The 24,526-nt window shown below is 36.9% G+C and overlaps 1 protein-coding gene across 6 annotated transcripts in view; it reads left to right on the top strand.

Annotated features, from left to right (window-relative positions):
- AFF3 (ALF transcription elongation factor 3) overlaps positions 1-24,526 on the top strand; it is a 565,834-nt gene that overhangs the window by 372,184 nt on the left and 169,124 nt on the right. For all 6 annotated transcript variants that reach the window (XM_049650171.1, XM_049650172.1, XM_049650173.1 and 3 more), the window contains 2 exons: positions 10,783-10,819; positions 21,488-21,539. In XM_049650171.1, coding sequence (XP_049506128.1) covers positions 10,783-10,819; positions 21,488-21,539 — 89 coding nt within the window. The remainder of the gene's footprint in view (positions 1-10,782; positions 10,820-21,487; positions 21,540-24,526) is intronic.

Consider the following 24,526-nt stretch of genomic DNA (forward strand, 5'->3'; position numbering starts at 1 on the left):
ATTTGTTTTCTAAGACACCTGTAGCAAAATACACAAAGTGAGCGGCTTAAAGTAAAAGAAATTTATTTCCTCAGAGTTCTGGAGGCTGAAAGTGTGAAATCAGGTGTCAGTAGGGCCTTGCTCATTCTGAAGGTTCTAGGGAAGAATCCTTCCTTGCCTCTTCCCAGCTTCTGATGACTGTCAGAAGTCTGCCATATTCTTTGGCTTGTAGCTACATCACTTTCATTTCTGCCTCTACAGTCACATGGCTGTCTTCCCTCTCTGTGTGTCTATGTCTCAATCTCCCTTCTGTTATAAGGACTGCAGTCATTAGATTTAGGGCCCACCCTAATCTAGTGTGTCCTTGATTTTACCTGTGAGAACCCTATATCCACATGAAGTCAAATGTACAGATTCTGAGTGGACATGAGCTTTTGGAGGATGCTATTCAACTCAGTACACCATCCTTGACTCCTCTTTCTCTCGTACCACACATCCAACCCATAATTAAATCATGTCTACTCTACTTTGAAGATATATCTTGAATCTAAATCCTTCCCCTATCATCACAGCTACCTCCGGTCTACACTCTCTCACCTTTTGCATTAATTATTGCAATAACTCCCTACCTAGTCTTCCTGTTTCCATACTTGCTCTACCTACCACTTTGTTCTGAGCCGTGATCACATCTAGTTTGGACTCTTACAATTCTCCAACCATTTACCCTAGCCTCTAATACACAGCCTATTCTCCACACAGTAGCCTCAACAATACTTTTTTGAGTCTTGCTTTTTAATCCATTCAGCCACTCTGTGTCTTTGGATTGGAGAATTTAATTCATTTACATTTGAAGTAAGTACTGATACTGTCATTTTGTTAATTGTTTCCTAGCTGTTTTTGTAGTTCCTTTCTGTTTTCTCCTTCTCTCGCTCTCTTCCTTGGTGGTGTGATGACTTTCTTTAGTGGTATGCTTGTATTCCTGTATCTTTTCTGTATTTACTATAGGTTTTTGCTTTATGATTACCATGAGGCTTACATATAACAATTTATATCCATAACAGTCTATTTTAAATTGATAACAACTTAACTTTGATCACATTAAAGCTGAACATTTTTATTCTCTCCCTGCCATGTTTTAGTTTTGGTGTCACACTTCACATGTTTTTGTCTTGTGTATCCCCTAACTAATTATTGTAATCATGGCTATTTTTACCACTTCTATCTTTTAACCATCATTCTACCTTTATAATAATTAATCCACTACCTTAACTATATATTTACTTTTCCAGTAAGATTTACTCTTTCAGATGTTTTCTTGTTATTAATTAGACCACTTCTTTTCAGTTTCATGATGTTCCTTCAGCATTATCTCTTGCAAGGCTGGTTAGTATGATGAACTCCTTTAGTTTTTCCTTGTCTAGAAAACTCTTGATCTCTCCTCTCCTTCAATTCTTAATGATAACTTTGCTGGGTCGAGTATTCTTGGTTAGAAGATTTTTTTCTTCCAGTACTTTACATGTATCCTGCCACTCCCTTCTGACCTGAAGAGTTTGTGCTGAAACTCTTATGGGAGTTCCCTTGTGTATAACAAGTTGCTGCTCTTACTGCTTTTAATATTCTCTTTTTGTCTTTAATTTTTGACATTGTAATCCTAATGTGCCTTGGTGTGGGTCTCTTTGGATTCATCTTTTTGGAACTGTCTGGTATTCCTGGATCTGGATTTCTGTTTCTTTCTCCAAGGTAGGGAAATTTTCAGCCATTATTTCTTCAAATAAGTTTTTTGTCTGTTTCTCTTTTTCTCTTCCTTCTGGGAGCCCTGTAATGCAAATGTTAGTCTGTTGTCCTATATGTCCCTTAAACTATCTTATTTCATTCCTTTTTTTTTTCTCTTTTTGCTCCTTTGTTTGGTGAGTTCCATTGCCTTGTCTTTGAGTAGACTGGTCCTTTCTTACGTGTATTTTTCAGTTCATCATTGCATTCTTCACCTCTGTGACTTCTGTTTTGTACCTTCTTATATTTTACATCTCTTTGTTGAAATTCTCACTATGTTCATCCATTCTCTTCACCAGTTCAGTAAGCATTATTATGACCATTTCTTCGAACTTTTTATCAAATAAATTATCTCTTTCATTAAGGTTTTTGTTTCTGAAGTTTTGCTTTCATTTGGAACACATTCCTCTCTCTCTTCATTTTGCTTGATTCTCTGTGCTGGTTTCTATATAGTAGGTCTAACAACCACTTCAGCCAGTCTTGAAGGAGTGGCCCCATGTAGCAAATGAACCTTTTTATTCAGCCCTGCCCAGATCTTGGTCATCTCTCAAACCTCTGTGCTTGTCCAAGAGCCTATTATATTTTTAACAGCCCCCAGTAGTTGAGGATGTGCCAAAACATGTCAATGTCCCAAAGGAAAGGATCACAGCACCTAGATTCAAGCTGACTACAAACCAGACCCTCAGGCAGCAGCTTTTAAAGGATGCAAACTTATACAATCCTGAGGGGTCACAGGCATAAGCACTGCCTGACCCCCAGAGCCAGGCAATCTGGAAGTGTTCCCTGGGCAGCAAAAGCAAAAATTTGGGCTCCAAGGGACTGTATTCTGGGAGATACCAGCAAGCTAGGGCAAGCCAGAAGGAGAATGCAAAGATGGTTTCCACAGCATATGTTCCTTGACAGCAGTTCCGTAAGCCACTGAAATATGTGTCATTCCAAAAGCCTGCCTCTCAGTCTGGAGCTCCAAGACAAACAAAGTGGCTTCCTTCACAGAAAGACTGGGGGCAAGAGGCTGTGCCTCAGTCTACTCTCTGTGCAGTGCCCTGGATGTGGTAGCCTGCTGAGAACCTTCCTCTGATTGCCACAGTCCTATGGGACCCAGGAACACAAGCTCCTCAGGCCACCAGATCCAGGTGATCAAGAGGCATCCCCTGGGCATCTGCTCTAAACACCAGTAACCAAACACACGTGAAGCTCCCCTCCAAGAGACATGGCATTCTAGAACACAGTCAGGATGAGTGCAAAGCTATTTCACCCTCTGAAATAGCTGGAAAGGATTGCAGTCAGCTCCTGGATGCATGTTTAATTAGTAGCCTGCCCTGGAGGCCATAGCCATGATCATTAGCTACTAGGCCTCCTTCACAGAAAGACTGAGCTCCTAGGCCTGTTGCTTCTTGCTGTGTCCTTTGAACTCTTCTCCATTGGTTACAGCCTGTGGAACCTGTGAGTTTAAGCCCAACTGGCCACCCCAACCAGGCAATGTAGAGATGTGCCCTGGCAGCAGTCACAGAAATCAGGGCATCAGACAGGGCTATGAGCTGCTCTCTGGGTGACATCTATTATTACAGTCCCCTGTGACCAGGATCAAGGTTTTTTGTTTTTTTTTTTTTTTTAGAGAAACTTATTCCATATATATCTGTGGACTCAGTGTGTCTGCAGGAGGAGGTAAGGTCAAGATCTTCCTATGTCACCATCTGTAACCAGAACCTGCATGTCCCTCTTGCATTCAGAATTTCTCAGTGGCATCCTCCCACACAAAATACCACGCAAAATCCTTATAATTTTTGTATATAATCCTGCCAAAATAATAGCTTGACCCACAGTACAATCAAATAAGCATTTTTATTACCTAAACATATCCATGGTTTAAGTACAATTTCTGGTGTAATTGAGCACACATACCAAGGCACATTTGGTTGTGACTTTTCCAAAAGAATTGTAGAAATTTGTTTTGTTGAATGTACATGGTTAAGTTTAAGTAGTAACCTACTTCCCATGGTAAAATTGAGCCCTTATCTCATTAGTACAAAAAAATTACTTTTCAAGGCAGAAATTAAGTTATAAGAATCTTATCTTCTACCCAAAAAGATACTTATTAAATATCAGCTAGGGCACAGAATTTCAAATTTAAATTTTAAAATGTGTGTTATTTAGGGGTGCCTGGGTGGCTCAGTTGGTTAAACATCTGACTCTTGATTTCAGCTCAGGTCATGATCTCATGGTCCATTAGATTGAGCCCTGTGCCAGGCTCCTGCTGGGCTTGGAGACTGCTTAAGATTTTCTCTCTGCTCCTCTCAACCCCTGCATGGGTGCTGGCTCACTCTCTCTCTCTCTCTCTCAAAACAAAACAAAACAAAAACTAATTGTGTGTCATTTAGGACTTTCATAGGACTTTGGTGGAGTTATGTTACCCTAGATCTTTTTGCCTTGCCCGAGAAAGAAAGAATAAGTCATTTTACAAAGTGTAAGAACATTGCATAATTTTAATAATACTTCTCTTTCAAAAAGCTTATGATAAGTACTATTAACTTATCTTGTACAGATGAAATAAGATTGGATTAGTGTCCTATTTCTGCTGTTAACAAATTACCACAAACTTAGTGACTTAAGACTACACAAATTTATGATCTTACAACTCTGGAAGTCAGAAGTCTGAGCTAAAATCAAGGTGTTGGTGGACTGCATTCCTTCTGAATGCTCTAAGCAAGACTTTGTTTTCTTGCCGTTCTCAGTTTCTACAAGCTGCCCTTGTGACTTAGCTCATTGCCCTCATCATTCTGACCTCTGACTTCCTTGTCACATCTCCTTCTCTGACTCTCTTTCCTCCTTCCCTCTATTATAAAGGCCCTTGTAATTATATTGGGTCTACTTAGATAACCCAGGATAATCTCCTATCTCAAAATTGTTAATTTAATCATATCTGTGAATTCCTTTTGTCATAAGCAGCAGCATATTCACAGGGTCCAGGAAATAGGATACAGGCTCCTTTGAAGGAGCCCACTGTGCCTACTACAAAGACTGTTGCTAATTTTCACACACACAGTGTATCTCTCTTAACCTGTATCTCAACTAATTAGCATTTTGACAACTGGGGCTTGCAGTTCATTAATTAGATTATTAATGTTTGAGATTATCACTATTGCTAGTGTGCAGGAGCAAGAATTATTTATGGAATTTGAGGGGCAAAATCTCCAAAATGACTAATAAATAACAAAGGTAAGCCCTCATTAAGATTGAAGGGGTGATTTGACCTCACGAAGAAAATCTTTTTAACTGGGCATTGAGTAACCAGTACCACTAAATTAATTAGCTAAATACTTCTGAGAATTTCCCCAATTTGTCTGGGTATTGAAGGACATAATGTATAGTAAAGTCCATTGATAATGAACTTGGATATATTTTTTCTGTTCTCTGAAGACTTAATTTGGTGTTATAGTTCCCTAGACAAAAACTACCAGACATGTTTGTTTCATTCTTTAAATCTCAAAAGTAATTGAAGTCGGTTAAAAAAATTAAAAAAAATAAAAAAAACGGTTTGCTATTATCAGGTATTTAAACCCAGGGAAAAAAATTTAATTTGCCCTTTTCTCTTCATTTCTGTAGCAGTCTCCTAAATTTTGAAATGCAAGTAAAGGACTTAAAGTTGTAGCACCTTTTCCATTCTCAGAAGGCATATGTGCAAATTTTAATGATATTTCACAAACATCTGTGGCAATGGATGCTGACTTTGGTGGGTTCAAACATGGTCTGGAACTATTCTTACTGATCAATGTGTAAAGCATTATACATAAGGATTCTAGAATCATCTTAGAAATGATAATCCTATTGCTCTTTTGTACCCTTGAAGGAGAATGAAGCCAGCAAGTATGAAGGAAAGGGCTTTAAAGTTCCAAAGTTCATTTTCTCTGTCCCTCTTGTGGTTCCTAGCATGCTTTAAGGTTTACCACAACATGTTTGGACTAAAACTCCATATTTAGAGTTACCTTGAAACAAACATTTAAATTAATTATAAATTACATTATTTCAACTCTTCTGAGTTTACTGAAAAGAATGAGAAGAAAGTGATGGGTGGGAGTGACGGGAGATCCCAAATCAGGTAATTCTTTTTCCTGTAGTGACTAGCTTTATGTGTGGGTCTGAAAATAAGAGAAGATATAGTTCTATTTCTTGCCTTTTATAATTCTAATGATTGATTGATAGACAAGCAAGGAGAGATATGAGTGGAGCAGTCCTCAAATGGTCCCCAAAAGCCATTTTTAAGTAGTATCTCACAGTATAAGGATCCTCCTTAAGCTACATGGCTTAAGAACTTCTGTGTTTTATTGATCTCAGGTAGATATTTTTTTTAGATTTTAAGTTCCCTAAAATCAGGATTTGTTTTATAGTTGATGATGTCTTACAATTACTTGGCAGTAATTTTCTTTCATAGTAATACATGAGGGAATGTAGCCTCCTACAGTTTTGATGGCATGTTACATCTGATGAAATATAGTCTTTATTACAGTGCTTCATTGAAGGGCTTTCTCAGATACCAGGGTGCTTGGTTATTTCCATCTCCAGCAAAATGATTTATACAAACTTTACTTTCCAGATAAACACCACATGTAAAGAAGGTTTAGGATTCCCAATACCAAATGATACTTTAGATGTTGGGAATTCAGGACTCAGAGACAGAGAAGAATAAATTCCATCTGTAGATACCCTTGTAAGTAACCAGAAGAAGCTCTCCCCTTTGTGCAAGTGTCAGAATGATGCACACTTGATGAATGACACTGGCAAACCAGAAGCATTCAATTAACCTTAGCAATGTCCTGTTACAGGATTGCAGGCAACTTTTTTTTTTAATACTTTACTCCTTTTCTGAATTTTCTTTAATGAATAGATATTACTTTTGTTTGTTTCTTTAAGTAAGTAAATGCTCCTTAATAAGATAAAGCCACCCTTGGGTCAAGACAGTAATAATAGTAGCATTCTTTTGATGATATTTACTATCAAGTTGTACACTTCAAATATGTGCAATTTATGTCATGCAATTTGTACCTTAATAAAGCTGAACTTGTCTTTTTTTTTTTTAAGAGTCATAGTTGAAAAGATCATTTCTGTAGTGGCAGTATGACACAGTAAAGTGAAAACATAAAGCAGATAAGTCCTTCTGAGATTCAGGAAGATTTCAAAGAGCACGTAACTCTTGAGCTTTTTTATTCTGAGCCTTGAAGAAAGAATGAAGTTTACCAAGCAGAAAACAGAAAATGGCAGGACATGCATCCCCAAGGACAAGGAAAGCCTGCAAAGGCTTGAAGCACTCTTGCAGAGCAGTCATGACATCCCTTTCAGCCCTAGGTTATAATATTTTGTATACACATCATCTCCACTACTAACTCACCAGACACCCAGGCCCTATAGGCAGGGATTTGGTGAACTCACTCTATAACTCTTAAGGTGCCTGACAGAACCTTGCAGCCCTTGTAGAGTACTCCCAGAGGAGTCTAAAATAAAAATGCACAGATGGGGTTAGCAACTCCCTAAGCTACTTATGGAAAACTTAGTAAGAGCCTTTGAGAAAGAGTAGAGAGAGAGAGAAGGCCTTTGAGACAGAAGCTATAGGTGTATGGGTGTCTGGGTGTCTGGGTGGGGTGGCAGGAAGTATAACATGGGAAGGATATAAGTGCCTGGGCCTTTGGGAGGGAGGGGCTTTGTTTCCCTCTACTCTGAATCCAGTCTGGCTCTGGCTTAGTGAAGGATGAAGGATCTGTACACTCTGTGGTAGCCGCAGGGTTTTGCAGCTACCTAGGCAGGGCAGGATTCCTTCAAGAAGCAGCAGCCACAGGCCCTGTTGTTGGCCAGCAGAGACCTAATCAAAATGAGGACAGTGTCCTCGGGACCTAATCTTGAGAGAAGGCTCATAAGGTAACTCACACCCTCCACCAGCCAACTGGCTACATGCTAGCCCAATGTCGGTGAGGATGACAATGGGACATCATTCGTACCCACAGAGTGGCATGGTCAAGAAACACTGGGATTAGAGCCAGTATTTTCAAGCTAGTATTTGTTGGTTCAGTGCACCACCCAGAAGACCTCAGTTATGAACATGACATTGCATATTAGGACAAAGCCTTTATTTTATTGTGCATCTCCAGAAGTTTCCTTCTTTCCAGAAGGGCAGACTTTTGTGGTGATTTTTTCTTACCAATTACTTTAATCATTTTCTACCTTTCTTCACTACCCACACAAAATAGAAACAATAATCATCATTAATTACACAAATGTTTTAGGTAAAATTCAGAGTTCATGATCTCTGAAATATATGCTCTTGTGGTATGTAATTATAATTCAGGTTATCTGTGAGCTTATTTTTGGTTCTCTGCTCAGAGTCTATGGTCTGTAGTCATCATCTGATGCTTAGGGTATCTAACGTGTACCCAGAAATAAAATGAGCTATTTCCCAAGAGTGTCAGCAAACAGTCTTACAAAAATTCCTACTTTTTCTTTTAAGAATAAACTTAATGCTGAAAACTATCTCAGTTACCATGTTTGTCTATTTGATGGTGAGTGAGTATTTACCTCTCTAGTACAAGACACCTTCAGTATGTCAAAATCTACCCATGGCTCAGAGGAGTCGATTACATAGAACTCAAAGTACTTTTCACATATCAAAGCTAACATTAATTTATGTTCAGATATAAACTCTAAATTAATTAGAAAAGATGGAAAATATACCAGTCCAGTCCATTTGAAGGATTTAACTGTGGACATCTTCTTAGTACCAACTATCCAAAGTAAGGCCAAATCATTTATTTATGAGGATTATACTTTAGCCCATCAGTTCAGGACCAGCAGTGTATTTCATTTTAATACACTGTTTCCAAAACCTGAATCTCAGGTTAAAAGTTGAGCTTCTTTTTCTGCAGATGAATAGCTCATTATTACCAACATTGATATTAAAAGCATCTGTGTGTGATTCAGTCAGCCTAGCAGAGTGGGAATCCCTTCCGCTCCTGACTTTCCCACCCAGCCCCCACCCAATAGTCTGGCTGGTTTTGTACTGTTCCAGTGGATTCCTTTTTAAAACATCACATGGGTTTGAATATGCAACAAGTCACATTAAAGGACATCTCCTGTCCCATGACAAACATATTCATGGAGCAAACTTCTAGTAAAATATTTTAAACTATATAATAGAAGTGAATTCCATTTCACTCAGTTTTTGTCCCATGCACTAAAATTATAAAGAAGTTCCACTGGATTTTATATGCTGTGCTTATTCTTTTACATTCCTACCATCTCAATTAATTCATTCTTTCGTAACTCTCCTTATATTTCATACTAAATGGGAATTTTGCAAGGAAGAAGGATGTGAATTCCCAAAACAAAATTTAGTATTCCACTTTAATGCAAATAAAATGAGATTCAATCACTATTTACCTAAACAGTAACTAAACTCAAAATACTATGGAGTACTGACTTTCCACCGTTTCAGGTAAGTGGAAATCTGTAGTAATCTTTCCGTCCACCAATATGAGACTGATAACAATTGTTCAGTGGAGTGTCCCTGGGGGTCTGGATGCTGGCCTCATCTGCAGAAAGGTGATGAGAGTAGAGAATCAAAGGGAAGTGGGTTAGATTAAAAGTCAGCAATATAATAAATCCTAATAAATAAATCCTAGTAATATGAACTAAAACCATAAACCTCATGGAAGGAAACATATAGATAAATTTATGACTTTGGATTTGGCAGCAGATTCTCAGATATGACACCAAAAGCATGAACAATGACAACAAAAATTAAATAAACTGAACTTCATTAAAATTAAAAACTTCTGTGCATTATGTGATGGGGTGAGGGTGAGGAAGCATTTGTTATTAAACTGTTGGAGTTTTGGAACTAGTGAAAAAAAAAACTGTGCATTAAAGGACATTACCAATAAAGTGAAAAGACAGCTGACAGAATGGGAGGAAATATTTGTAAATCATATGTCTGATAAGAGTCTATTATCCAGAATATACAAAGAACTCTTTCAACTCAACAACAAAAGGCAAACAACCCAGTTTAAAATGGGCAAAGTACTTAAATAGATATTTCTCCAAAGAAGATATAAGATGTCTAACAAAAACATGAAAATGTTAGGGAAATATATATATCAAAGCACACATACTAAGATTGCTATGATAAAATTTCTAAAAATTAAAAGAAAATGACAAGTGTTGGTGAGGATGTGAAGAAACCAGAACCCTCATACATGGCTGGTAAAAATGAAAAATGATTCAGTCATTTTGAAAAACAGTTTGGTAGCTCCTCAAAAAGTTTCATATAGAATTACCATATGACCCTACAAATTCCATTTGTAGGTCTATACCCAAAAGGACTGAAAACAGGGACCGAAACAGCTACATACACATGTGTGTACATAGCACTATTCACAATAGCCAAAAGGTGAAAACAGCCCAAATATCCATTAATGGATGAATGGCTAAATGAACTGTTGTATATACATAGAATGGAATATTATTTGGCCATAAAGAGGAATGAAGTATTGGATGAATTGCCAAAACATTATGCTAAGTGAAAGAAGCCAGACACCAAAGGTCACATATTTTGTGATTCCACTCCCAAAATATCCAAAATAGATAAATTTAGGATGCAGATTGGTGGTTATCAGGGCCTGAGGGGATCCGGGGGAATGAAGAGATACTGCCTAACTGGCAAGGAGTTTTATTTAGGAATGATGGAAATATTTTGCAACCAAATAGAGGTAATTGTGGCACACCATGTGCCACTGAACTATTCACTTTAAGGTGGTTAATTTTGTTACATGAATTTCACCTCAATAAACAGAAGTCTACAACACAAAAGATAAATGGTTGTGAACTGTTTTACCAGAACTGCTTAGCCAGGACATTGAGATAAATGTTTCTCATTACAGTAGAGATCATGATTAGAGATTAGGGTCTGGGTGACTAGTAGTAGACCTCATATTCAACTTAGATTTTGAAAGTCAAAATGAGAAAATTAATTGATATTTCTTGTTCTTTTAGGACTCTCAGCTTGTTTCCTCTGGACACAATAATCCAAGTAAGAAAGACTTCTTTCTACAGCTTCATATGTGGAGGGTGGGAGATGGAGGGGGTGAGGAAGGGAAGGTGCATGCAATAGACTGTAGGTTGAGAAGGAATTTCACCAAAAAACCAAAATCAAGTCAGGGAAAAGAGGACCATTTGTTCAAGTACTGCCCAAATGGATAAGATTCAAGGTGATCTTGAGTGCTCCTCCATCTTTATTCAAGGGAAGGAGGTGCCAAACATAAAATGGTGAATTTCAAAGGAATGCTAGGAAGAAGGAACACTATGCTCTATTATGGTTGGTCTCTGGTATATGAGGAGGGAAAAAAACCTTTAAAGACAACTAATGAGTTACCTAAATTGAAAAAAAATGAGTGGGCCAAGAGAACAAATTAGAAGACCTCAAGATAAATGACCTTAGAATGCATGAAGATATCATGCCCTCTTCCAGAGATAGGCAGGCTGCAATATCTAAGAAGGAATTTCTTATTGAAACCAGTGTCCAATAAAACATACAGGCTTTATCGTCAAAGAGAGAATGTTATTGTTTCATGGAGTAGTGTTTTAGTTCTCTTCTTTGGCATGAAGTAATTGGTGTTAGTATCTTCTTGAGCATTAAAAATGCATAACCCGGGGCACCTGGGTGGCTCAGTTGGTTAAATGTCCAACTTCGGCTCAGGTCATGATCTCACGGTCTGTGAGTTCGAGCCCCACGTTGGGCTCTGTGCTGACAGCTCGGAGCCTGGAGCCTGCTCCGGAGTCTGTGTCTCCCTCTCTTTCTGCCCCTCCCCCACTCATACTCTGTCTCTCTCTCTTTTTCTCAAAAATAAATAAAACATTAAAAAAATTTTTTTAATAAAAAATTTGTCCATGTCATGAAAGCACACTCACAAAGACTGGGCATTGTTAGTCTCAAAACCAGCCAGTCAGCTAAGAGCACCCCTTGCCAATTACAAAGCTATGTTTGAACATGAAAATCACTCTGAGCTAGTAAATGCATCTTTGGAACTGAGGCTCACCTACTGAGCGTCTGTGAGACAGAAGGCTTGAGGAGAAAAGACATCCAGACAAATGTGTTAGGAAGCCTGGACTTTTAATGCACAGCTAGAGAAAGGTCAGGGAAGGGGAATGATGGCATAATGACACAAAGGCAATATCACTTAATTATCCCACCCTCTTTTGGGATTTGCTGTGAGCACAAGCACTGGTGAAGTGGCGAAAGGCCAAGGGACTTGAAATCTGAAGAAGACTATAAATTCACTAGTAAGAAAAGAAATTAGAAGAAATGCCTGATTAAGTCCTTCATGAGATGTGCAGTATCAGCATCATATGCCTTATGAACATACTAAAAAACATGCTAGAGTATACAGAAGAGTTGCCATTACTTTCCTCACTGTTTCTTTCCATTTGAACTTAAACAGTTCAGAGTAAAGAGAACATAATCGATGAATGAATGTACTTTCTCTGAGCTTAGAGTTTTTGACATAAAGAACAAAGGAAATAGCTGTTGAGTCTCTTCTACGTTCCAGTGCCTTGATGTGTTATTTCACTTAATCCTAACCATAGCCATATAAGGTAGGCGTTACCATCCCCATTTTACACATGATGAAAATGAGATTTTGAAGACAATAACTAACCCAGGATCACATGGCTAAATGAAAAATGACTGCCAGGATTTGTATTCCAGGATCTCTACCCCAAAGACAACAGACTGTATTTCACTACCTTGACTCCTGTCATTTCACAGTGGATTTGAATTCTTGTCCAAGAACTATATACTTTGACTTTGTATGCATCTGGAATATTTTTATGGCATGTCATAAATCCTCATGCTTATACTACAGTTTAGATTATGTAAAGCAGACCCCATCTTGTATGAAATGTGAAGTGACACCTGCCTTGTGTGGTATACTCTCTGGCATTTCGTTGTCTAGGGAAATTTGTGATTGACTTCCTCTTTTCTTGGGATAGGGAGATTTTTTTTCCCAACTAATCCCCCAAAAGCCAAGTACATCTATAAAAAGGTAATACCACTATTTAAAAATCTGAGCTTTTTCTATAGATTATGGCATATTTAAAACTTTAGGAGAGCTGATGCCACCAGTAGTTCCAGTGCTGTGTTTTATTTTTGGTTTGGAATCATTATTGTTTGGAGTATTTCTGGAATTCTGACTCCAGTAAATAGGTAGAAAATAGAAGAAAAAAAAAACTGAACTTCAGAGACACCAAACACAAATATGTATGTGTGGATTGACAGACTAAGCATCACCACTTTAGGTCAGTGCTTTTTTCCTTTTTTTTTAAGCTTTTTTTTAATGTTTATTTTTGAGAGAGACAGAGAGAGACAGAGAGAGAGGGACAGAGAGAGGGAGACCTAGTATCTGAAGCAGGGTCTAGGCTCTGAACTATCAGCACGGAGCCTGACATGGGGCTTGAATCCATGAATAGTGAGATCATGACCTGAACCGAAGTTAGATGCTTAACCGACTGAGCCACCCAGGCGCCCCAGGTCAATGCTTTTTTCTTTTTGAAATTAGCAAAAGTATGTATGTCGATACTAAAGGGAAAGAGTGTGTGAATTAAACAGAAATTCTTTTAATCCAAATCTTTTAAAAGATGGATACTCTAGTCATTTTGTTGAAGTACTGATTAATTTAATATTATAAAATATAAGCTTTTTAAGCATTGAGAAACTTAAATATTAAAATAGATGATATATGTCTGTGTTTTTTAAAAGTTATGAGAGTGTCCTGTTCAAGAGGAAGACTACGCATAAGCACCTCTTCCCCTTTCTTTAGAATCCCCATTTAACTAACCAAAAGCTATAGTAATGGAAATAAATCCATAATAGCACTGAGAACACGAGGGGATGCAATCAACAAACCAGACGTTCTGTTGAGTTTCTGGAAAACAGAAGCAGAAAGGACTATACTGTTTGATCATCCTGGCAGGGAAGATCATGAAAGAAAAAGAAAGAAAGGAAAATGATGGAAAAAACAGGAACAAGTTCTAATAGTGGTGGGAACTATCCTAGGGAGCTCTAGGAGAGACTCCATATTGCCACTTATTCCCAAGAAAGAATAGATAGGCATGGATTGTGAGCAAGATAGGAAGACCTGGGTCATTCTTCTACCAATTACCTCAACCCCCATCCTAACTGTTTTCTTATACAGAGCATCCAGTCTGGTTTTTCTCCCCCAAAAATCCAAAAGACAAAAAAAAAATAGTTACATTTACTAAGAAAATGAAGAGCTGACCCGAAGTTCCACTTAATGACTGGAACTTTAATAAGAGAGAAGCAGAACAGATTCTGAGATGACACCAGACCTTAAAAATAGACATGTATGGTTGGCAAAAGAAGAGTCAAGTTTGCTGAAGATGGAAACAAAAAATACTAATACTCAGACTGAAGTACTTCCTACTTTTGTTGGAGTGTAGGGTTAGGGCTCCCAGCTTGCCTGAGGCCTCTCTTCTGAACCCTAAATAAAGCCTTTGAGTCACCAAACCCTATCCACTTACAAAGAGTTCTAAATCAGCCCTTCCCTCCAAGGCAAAGGAGTGTTAGGAAAAGAGATCAGTGTACCAGTACAGGAAATTCACACCATTTACCTTCATTAACCAACCCATTTTCATTCAAAAATGTGAATATATAACCAAAGAGAATCAAAGAGAAGGAATAGCCCTAAGGGAAATCAATATATTAATTCAAAGAACAGAAGAAAAATATTGCAAGTATCATTACAGCCTTCAGAAAAAAATTGAAATTATTTGTATTAAATATAAAGGGAACAGAATGGCATGAAAAAGAAGTCATTAGAGAATAAACGAGCACTTGAGAATTTAAATATGGCCAATAAAACTTAAAAAATTAAAATAAATACCTGAAGTCTGGAATCTAGAATGTAAGGTTGAAAACATTTTCTTTTTCTGGATATTAAGCAAAAGACAGAAGGAAATACAAAAGGAAGGTAAGATACATGGAAGATCAATCAGGGAGGAAAGGTCAAAATCCAACTAATAGGGATACCAGAAAGAGAAAAGAAAGAAAATGGAAAAGAAGAAGAAGAATAAAAATAGAATTCTAAAAGAAATGAAAAACTCACTATCAAAACAACTCATAAACAAGAAAATAAGAGACTATAAACAAAAGCAATGAAAAACAGATGGCAGAGAATTAGACCTGCAAAGACTTGAGAGATTGGAATTACCAAGCCCAAAATACAAAACAAGAGTGCTTACTTTAATTTCAATAAATAAAAGAGAAGATTGAAAATGTGGTAAAGAAAGAGAAGATTTGAAGACATACTAATCAGAACCTCTATAATTGAGAAAATAAAAATAGAAAATAAGAATTCCTTAGGCTTAACAGCAGACGATTGGACATCACTGAAGAAAAAAGTAATGAATTGCAAAATTGGACTTAAGCAATTATCTAGAATGCAGCCTAGAGAAATGGAAAATACAAAATGGAAGTTAAGAAACATGAGGGACAGGGGCACCCAGGTGATTCAGTTGGTTGAGTGTCTGACTTGGTTTTGGCTCAAGTCATGGTCCAAGGGTCGTGGGATTGAGCCACATGTCAGGCTCTGCACTGAGTGTGGAGCCTGCTTAAGATTCTCTCTCTTCCTTTGCCCCTGTCCCCAGCTCTTGCACTTTCTCTGTCCTCCCCCTTGCCCCTGCTGCCAAAAAAAAAAGTAAAAGAAAAGAACATAAGGGATAAAGTGAGAGGTCTAATGTATATTCAACTAGAATTCCAGAAGGAGCTAAGGGAACAGAGTAAATATTAAAGGAGAAAGCGGCTGAAAATTTTCCAGAATTGAAAGACACTACCACACAGATTGAAAGAACTCAATGAATATTAAACAGGATAAATAAAAAGAGGTCCACACTAGACACATTATAGTTAAACTGAAAATCACAAAGATAAAAAAGTCTTAAAATACCCTTTAATATCTTCAGAAAAGCAACAATTAGACTTCCAGTTGACTTCTCAATGGTAGCAATAGGATCCAGCAGACAGCAAATTTATAACTTCACTTTTGTGTATGTGGAAAACGACAAGTTGATTCTCAAATGTATGTGATATAACAAAGGGCTAAGAATAGCTCAGACACCCTGAAGAAGAACAAGGTTGGAGCCTGGCCTTACTAGTATTAAAAATAAGTACATATTTTTTAGCTAAGTAATGAAGATAGTAATAGACAAATTGATCAATGAAACAGAAGACCCAGAAACAGATCCACAAATGTGTGAAAACTAGATTTATTACAGAGCTGATAATGTAGACCAATGGAGAAAGAATGGGCTTCTAAATAAATAGTACCAGAATAATTGATTATCTATAGGGATAAAAAATGAAATTAATATACCACACCATATACAAAAACTTTTCCAGGTATTTTTTAAAGACCTAAATGTTAATATTAAAATTCTATACTTTCAAAAGATAATATAGAACATCTTTATGATATATTTATTAAAATAAAAAAGATATCAAATAAAGGAAAATGTTGATAAATTCATGTACATTAATATTGAGAACTTATAATCATCCAAAGATACCAGAAAAGGAGTAGAAAGACTCCCACTGGGAGAAATTATTTAAGGAGAGTCTCTGTGTGTGCATGTATATATGTGACAGGAGATTTGTATCAAGAAAATAGTTATTTTCTTCTATGAATTAAAAAAAACAATACTACAAAAAATTTTTAAGGGTTTAAAGAGAATGTCACAGAGAGCAAGCACAATATATCTCCTCATTGGTACTCAGATATGCAAACACCACAATGAAATTACATTTTACATTATTATGTTAGAAAAACCTTTTAAATCTTAACTATAAGTTAATTTGGAAACCAGTTTAAGATTCTCCAGTAAAGTTAAGAATATATAAGCCCCACGTCTCAGAACTCCTAACACATGCACAAAGAAGGAGGTTCATGAATGTGTGTAATGACATCATTCTAATGAAAAAAACTTAAATGTCCATCAAGAGTCAAATGAGTAAGGAAATGATGGTAGATTCTTATTAGGGGTTGCTGCACCACAGTGAGAATGATCAACACCACAATACATCATGATGGCTGACTCTCAAAATCATAATGTTGGGTGACAGAAGGAAGTCTCAGAAGAATGCATACAGTATGATTCCATTTACATAAAATTTAAAATCAGACAAAACTGAAGAATATTTTATTTGCTAATGAATACATGGATGGTAAAAGCTATTAAGAAAAGAAAAGGAATGATTAACACAAGATTCCATTTCCAGATAGCTGGTGGGGATGGCAGAAATAGAAGGTTTCTGGGTTATTTCTTGGTAATACCCACTTCCTGGCCTGGAAGATGTTTTCAAAGTTAACTCATTTTAATTTTTAAAACTTCATGTGTACACTTTCATATACATATACATTTTATGTACATTAAATGCATACCCTATTGAACATTTTTTTAAGGAAAAGTATAGCCTTTACTTGAGACAGATTAACATGTGGCATGATGAAATGTAAGAATGGGAATACATTTGACTGAAATGCCGGGAACACTTGCCTTCATTTGGGTTTATGACATTCCTTTCTGTACACATCCAGTCTTACTTCTTGGTTCTTTAGTGACTAATATTTAATCATTATAATATTATAAATCCTATTATTCATTGGTTTGTAATTTTTCTAATTGGCCTATAGGCAATTCCAAAAATTAAATTATTAATTAACTTAATATTAATGAGGGTGACTCATTAATAATTACTGAACAGAATATAAATATTTTAAATCTTGGCTATGTAGAAGGAAACGTATAGCTGTGCAGAGTTGTGTACAGTGGAGAGAGGGAAGGCAAGAGGGAAGAATAGATGAATGAATTTCCACATTTCACATAGTATACAGGAAAAGATACTGTCAATAGTTGATTAATCAAGAAATAGAAGGTTAAACTTAAGGTTATAAATACCCAGTAGAGGCACTAAAAGTAGTAATAGACTAGTAAGAATTGTAAGCAGAGATGGTAGTATATTAAGTACCTTAAGTCTCATCTTTGATAACAGAAATCGTTACACAGTCTAAAGTCATTACATCTAGAAACAAGTATATCACTGAGCATAGTTGTTGAAGGGCTAACATAACTAAAAACAAAAGCTAGCAAAGTCAACACTGCAAACATGGATTACTTTCATTTTAAAGAAAAGTCATAGGGGTGCCTGGGTGGCTCAGGTCCTGATCTCATGGTTCTTGGGTTGGAGCCCCATGTCAGACTCTGCACTACCAGCATGGAGATTTCTTGGGATTCTTGCTCTCTCCTCTCTCTCTGCCCCTCCCCTGCTCGCGCTTTCTCTCTCTCTCTCAAAATAAATAAAATAAACTTCAAAAAAAAAAAAAAAGAAAAGTTATAGTATAGCAACTTCCCTCTGCAGCAGAATACAGCTTAACGCAGGTGTATTTTTATTCCCTTTCAACAGTCTGTAGTCCACCTTGTAGCACTGTTGATGGAGAGTGCATACTCCAGGAGTGCAGTCATGTTCTGTGTTTAAAGAGCATGAATTAGGTATTATTTATCTTTATGCTTGCTAGAGTGCCCAGCGTTTAAGTCCTCAGTGCATTTATTGGATTAAAAGTGTAGCTACTGTCATTTTTTTTTAAGTGGCCTATTGGGGCCATCAAGCTGTTTCATACCTCAAACTGTATATTCATCTCAGTGGTGAGTGTACCTTTCTCCTCTTCCTCCACTACTGTAACAGGGATTCTATATTCATGACAGGTCATGAGACAGAAGACCTATATGAAGCATGTAGTATATGTTTAAGTACTGTGGAAGGCTCAAGTAGACAAATATGGAGCATCAAACTGAAAGTGTGCATATAATATACATATATACATACCTATGCGTTTACATGTGTATGTAGATATATATATCCTATGGCTCATTTTTTGTGCCCTCTTCCTCTCTGTAATTATATTTCCACATGCAAAATAACCACACTGCTCCTGAGCCATTCTTTTATGTCCAGTTTCTTAATGATCAATACAGAGACCAGTGTGGTATCTATCATGAAAACAGCTGAAATAACCAGGGTGACCCCAAAAAGTCTTCTTTGGTGGCTGCAGGGAAACATCTGAGCATCCAACTAAGAATTTTTTTGTCAAGAGTTTTCTAGTATACATTTATTATTTTCCCTTGGGTCCTGAAAAAGAGACTATGATTCTTAATGGCTTATGTACTTAAACATTTCAAGTTAACTTCAGAAATTGCATCACCTAAAATTTCAAGATGTTGAGAATTTTATGTCTTATTCTTTGTGAATGACAAACACAGCTTTAATCCCTGTCTTCTCCATTCTGAGCTTACTTTTCCCCCAGAAAGATTAATTCATTATCAGCACCAAAGTCAGAGAACACTCTCTCTAGGACCATCTATAAATGCCCTGTTTGGCCCCATTGTATCCTTCCTATTCTGTTTTTCCCTGTTGCCACAACATAAGTGCTGCTAAGAGCAGAGATCATCAGCTGCAGCTTTGTCCCTGAGCTGATCCAGCCCACAATTCCTGCAGCCCCCAGATCCCATGTGCACTAAGGCCTGTACCCTATCAGCCTGCAGTTTATCTGACAGCATTGTTGCTCAAGGTAAAACATACTTATTCAAACATCCAAATAATTGTCTCTGTTTATATTATTGGTTTTCTGGGTTTTTGACAGAAGTTGTTTAGCAATGTTTACTATTGCCTGCTGCTCCTGAACCTGCTGTTTTACATTCTTGATTAAGATTTTATGTGGGGTTATTACCAGTGGCTATAAACTCAGGAAAGTAACCAATTTTCCCAAATTAAAGGGGAAAATATATCAATATGTTTCAGAAATTAAACCTCCATTTAGTTTTGTCTTACATAATGCAGGTGTTACAGCTCTTATTTTGGCATTCTGGCAGGAAGCATGGTTACTTAGTGGGAAAATGATCCTGGAAAGAACTAAATTAGGTTATTTTCCAGCACTAGAACCAGTTGATGAGGACTTACATGTCTCCTATATAAGTACACCACAGACTGGCCTGGAAGACAAAAATATAGTATCAAACTATGAGCTTGAAAGCAAGTTTGTTTATTTGCTGCCTCTACTTTTATTTCAAAATGGATTCCTTTGTACTGGGGCTTTGTCTAATCAGTGTTTGTTATCAAGGCACCTAAATCAATTTTGTGGCTTTTTAACAAAGTGACTGTCCCTCATGGTTTTTCTGGCACTGTGTAGACATATTAACAGAGTTATATCTGAGATAGATGTGTGAACTATATATGTAACTGTGCCTTTTTTCCCTCACAACTCTTTAATTTTCTATTAAAAAAAGGAGAAATTGTAAAGTTTCCTTTTTTTAAGTTTATTTTGAGAGAGAGAGAAAACCGGTGGGTGGGGTTGGGGGGGGGGGTGCGGGACAGAGAATGGACAGAGGATCCAAAGCAGGCTCTGTGCTGACGGTACAGAGCCCAACACAGGGCTTGAACTCATGAACCGTGAGATCATGACTTGAGCCAAAGTCAGACACCTAGCTGACTGAGCCACCCAGGATCCCCTGTAAAATTTACTTTGAGTTCAGTTTGGGTGATATCTTTGGAATGTGTTCATCATGAAAATAAGTTAAACATAATTACATCATGTTAATCATGTAATCATTCCTGAGACTAGGTGACCACAATCTAATGTCACCTGCTGACAAGGGAGGCTCATCTAGTGCCATTGGCCTGAGGTTCTACAAGATGTTTAGGCCTGACTTGAAAGGGCAAAGCAAAAGCAAGTGGCCACCATCAAGCCCATTTCTTACAACCCACAACCTTTTCTAGGCTTTACTCAACTGTTAGCACCACACAATCATCATAACTCTAGCCGACTCACACTTGCAAGTCATGACCCTCCCCCTTCCTTCCCCTAGCCTCAAGGAAATAAAAAGAAGCACCTTACAAAATAAGGATGCATGGTTCAAACCCTCAATGGCCAAGGATCGAAGAATTACATTATGTCTATTGCTAGAAGAATTTGCCATTTAAAACTACTAAAAGTGAACTGGTTCCAGACTCCCTTAATTAAAACCTATTAAGTGTTTGACGACCACAAACCACAGAAACATTTCTTTAGCTAGACTTTCAAATGGTCTGGAAGGATTTCTGGTTTATACCTTATTCTGCATTAATTCAGGGGTCCCCAAAAGCTTCTGCCAGGACTTTCAGTGGGTATACATCTTGGGGATCTTGTAATCTATCAGTGTTCTGTACAGTTCTCTCCTCCACCTTCTTGTGGAACCTGACCTGCTTGTATTAGCAAAAGGGATCAAAGGTCAAAATGCCTTGCATGTTAGAATGCTAATGAAGTTTATTTCCTTAAATTGTCTGTAAAATGAAATGGAAGGAAACAGGTTCCATCTGTAAGATATTCATCTTTTGGCAGGGTCTCCACTCTGAACCTCTGGTTGTTTGCAAACAGCTCCTAGTACCTACTCACAGATCCATGCCTGGGCAATTGTAATACATAGAAGAAATTACTTGACAATCCGGTTCTCAGACAATAAAAAGATGTTTTAAAAGCCTCCTGCTGCACATTTTGAAAGATTTTTAATAGGAGCATTGAAATATATTTAATCTCTCTTAAATCTTAAAGACCGTAACACTCACATGTTGACATTTTTTGTCTGCTTCCTTTTTAAGAGAAAGGTGATGCTGAGCCAGAGAGTCCTGACAATGGCACATCGAATACATCGTAAGTCTCTTTCCTGTTTCTATCCAGATAATATGTCTGTAGTATGAAACAGTGCAAATATCACGTAAGAGTAATAATAATGATGGAAGGAAGCCTGTGGTTCTCTTTCTCATGATGATGTCTTTCAATGCTTTTGGATGCAGACACATTTTGAGGTCTTTCTTATGCTTTAGCACAGTAAGAGTAATCTTAAAAATGTAAATACTCCTCCTGATAAAATAGAAATGTAGTAAGATTTCAGGGTGTGTGTCATTGGGGAGAAAGGAGACAAACCCTTTAGAATTTGGTTGGAGATTTTCAGCCCTGTCCTAAATAACTGTGTGACTTTTCACATATACTGGGAGGTATTCTGTCATACACACAATGAAGTACCAATCAATGTCATTTTTAAAAGCCTGCCATCTCCAACCTCACCTTGGAATTGTGTGAAAAATACGATGATGAATATCTCTGGAATCTCAAATTTGTCATGTTTTTGAATTTACAAACGCAATTTTAAAAACATAAGAAAAGGCACTTAGAAAGCATGTGTTTCTCACTCTCTATTTTTTGTCTTTTTCCTCTCAGTACTCAAAGAATCCAAGTGTATTTTTAATGATTAATTTGATACCAAATTTATATCCCAAAGTTTAAATAAAATAATTCACGAGCTAGCAAATTACTTTAGCTTCACAGGAATCAGTCACAGGTTGGCTCCTTAAGAATCTTTATTTTTATTACTCTGAGGGGCAAGATAAGTTTTCTTATTATGAGACAGCTTTGTGAATTTATCTATGTGTGAGCCAGTGCTCATATTGCTCAGCATCTAAAATGCTATTCATTAGATACCACACCTCATGATACAATATTATTGAATGTCTTATTTTGTCCAAGATCTGTTTCTCATTCTAGGAAGATCCTTTGGTGTGTATCAGAGGGCTATATATTTCACAAAAGATATAATTACATGTTTGTCTTTCTTAAAATATTGTCCTAAAAATTCTAAATAGTTCTACTGTCATGATTTCTGATGATATAATGAATGTGACTAGTCTTAAGTGGTTCAAATAGTACTAATTTTTAAATTTTTGTGCTGCAAAATATAATGGGAAAAGGGTTTTAATGCCATCTGGAGGCATTCTAGAGAACTGAAAAGGGTAGAATCATTTCAAAATTTGGTTCTTTTGAGTAACATTTGAAACTGGATAAGAATCAATATACTAGACTATAAGCTGTTTGGGAATAAGTTCTATAATTTTAGAAAAATGCGTATTATTGTAGAAACAACAATTTTTCAAATTCTCATTAACAAAATGGTTTTAAAAACAAAGGAACATATAAAGTATGTTGAAGAACTGCTAACATCCCACATTTAATTTTACAAATTTTAAAATCACATTTAATACACATCCTAGTTTTGTTAATGCAGTTTGATGTACTATTAGTTCTTCTTCTCTTATGCTTTCTAAAAAGCCTATTCTCTATAAAAAATTGGTTTCCTTATGTTAGTTTCTTATTAAAATAAATATGTTGTTTGAGGAATTCTTTTAAACCCTCTGGAGATGCCAGAATGGTAAAAACTTGAAGTATCATCCCACATTCATCATCTACCTCACATCTGCCTCTTGAACTAGAAGTAGCAAAATAAAGTCTTAGGTTGAAAGGGTTTTTCTTTAAAAAGTGGAGAATTCTGAACTTGAACCCTCTAACTAGTTCTCATAATTTGGCAAGAGGAAGAACATATTATGAACAAAGAGCAATGACTCAGGATGCCTGAGATTTGTGTAGCATTTTATATTTTCTGTGCAGTACCTTATTTGAGTTTTACTTAGGTAGACGGGTAGGGCAGGAGCAATATCCTTATTTTATAATACAAGAAATCTAGGATCAGGAAAGTCATTTGAATTAAGTTAAAAAAATTAAGACACAGATCAGTTATTTTGCTTTTTTGCCCATTTACGAAACTGAGGGGTGAGTAGATCAAAGGAGACAAAGGAAAGCCTTGAGTCAGAATCAAGTTGAAAAACTGTGATCAGATTATTTGTTAAAATAATAAAACTAATACATTAGTTTTATTTTGCTAAGGCTGCCATAACACAGTACCGCAAACTGGGTTCCTTAAACAACAGTAATTTTTTGTCTCATAGTTCTGCAGGCTGGAAGTCTAAGATCAGTCAGTAGGATTGGTTTCTTCTGTGAAGGAGGGATCTGCTGTCCCAGCCTTTGTTTTACAGATGGCCATATTCCCCCTGTGTTTCTTCACATAGTCTTCCTTCTGTGTATGTCTCTGATCCAAATTTCTCCTTTTATAAAAATACCAGTTATATTGGATTAGGGCCCACCCTAATGGTTTCGTGTTTACTTTATTACCCCTATAAAGACCCTGTCTCCATATAAGGTTACACTATGAAGTATTGGAGTCCAGGACTTCAACATGAGAATTTTGTGGGGAAACAGTTCAACCCATAACATTAAGGCTCAGAACAACTAGAAGGATACAGAAGTCAGGTCAGGAGAATGGGGAATGTATAGATGCCAGGATATTAAGTAAGGTGTAAGAACCCAAGTAAAACAGACCAGCAGTGATGAGTTCCTTTGTTCCTGAAGGGGTGAAGAAGCAAAGCAAAGAAAAGTGTAGATAACGTACACACAAAAACATGGGGAAAGATACCTCTTTAACATCCATGGTTTAATGGGACAAACTCAGCTTCAGTAATGCTTATACATTCATCTGTCTGTATAATTCAGTGACCCTGTAATGAAGCTATTATATGAGTTTAAATTATAGCATTTAATTGGGAGTGTCCCCACAGGGAGCTCATTTCCTAAAGAAGCATCTTTCCTCCTCAGCCTCTTTTAAAGCAAGAGATCAACATTATTTACAATGGCCAAGACATGGAAACAAACCAAGTGATCACTAATGGATGAAGTGATAAAGAAAATGTGATGTACATACACACACACACATATACACACACAATAGAATATTATTTGACCATAAAAAATGA

Source organism: Panthera uncia (assembly GCF_023721935.1).
Source record: "Panthera uncia isolate 11264 chromosome A3 unlocalized genomic scaffold, Puncia_PCG_1.0 HiC_scaffold_11, whole genome shotgun sequence".
Lineage (NCBI taxonomy): Eukaryota > Metazoa > Chordata > Mammalia > Carnivora > Felidae > Panthera > Panthera uncia.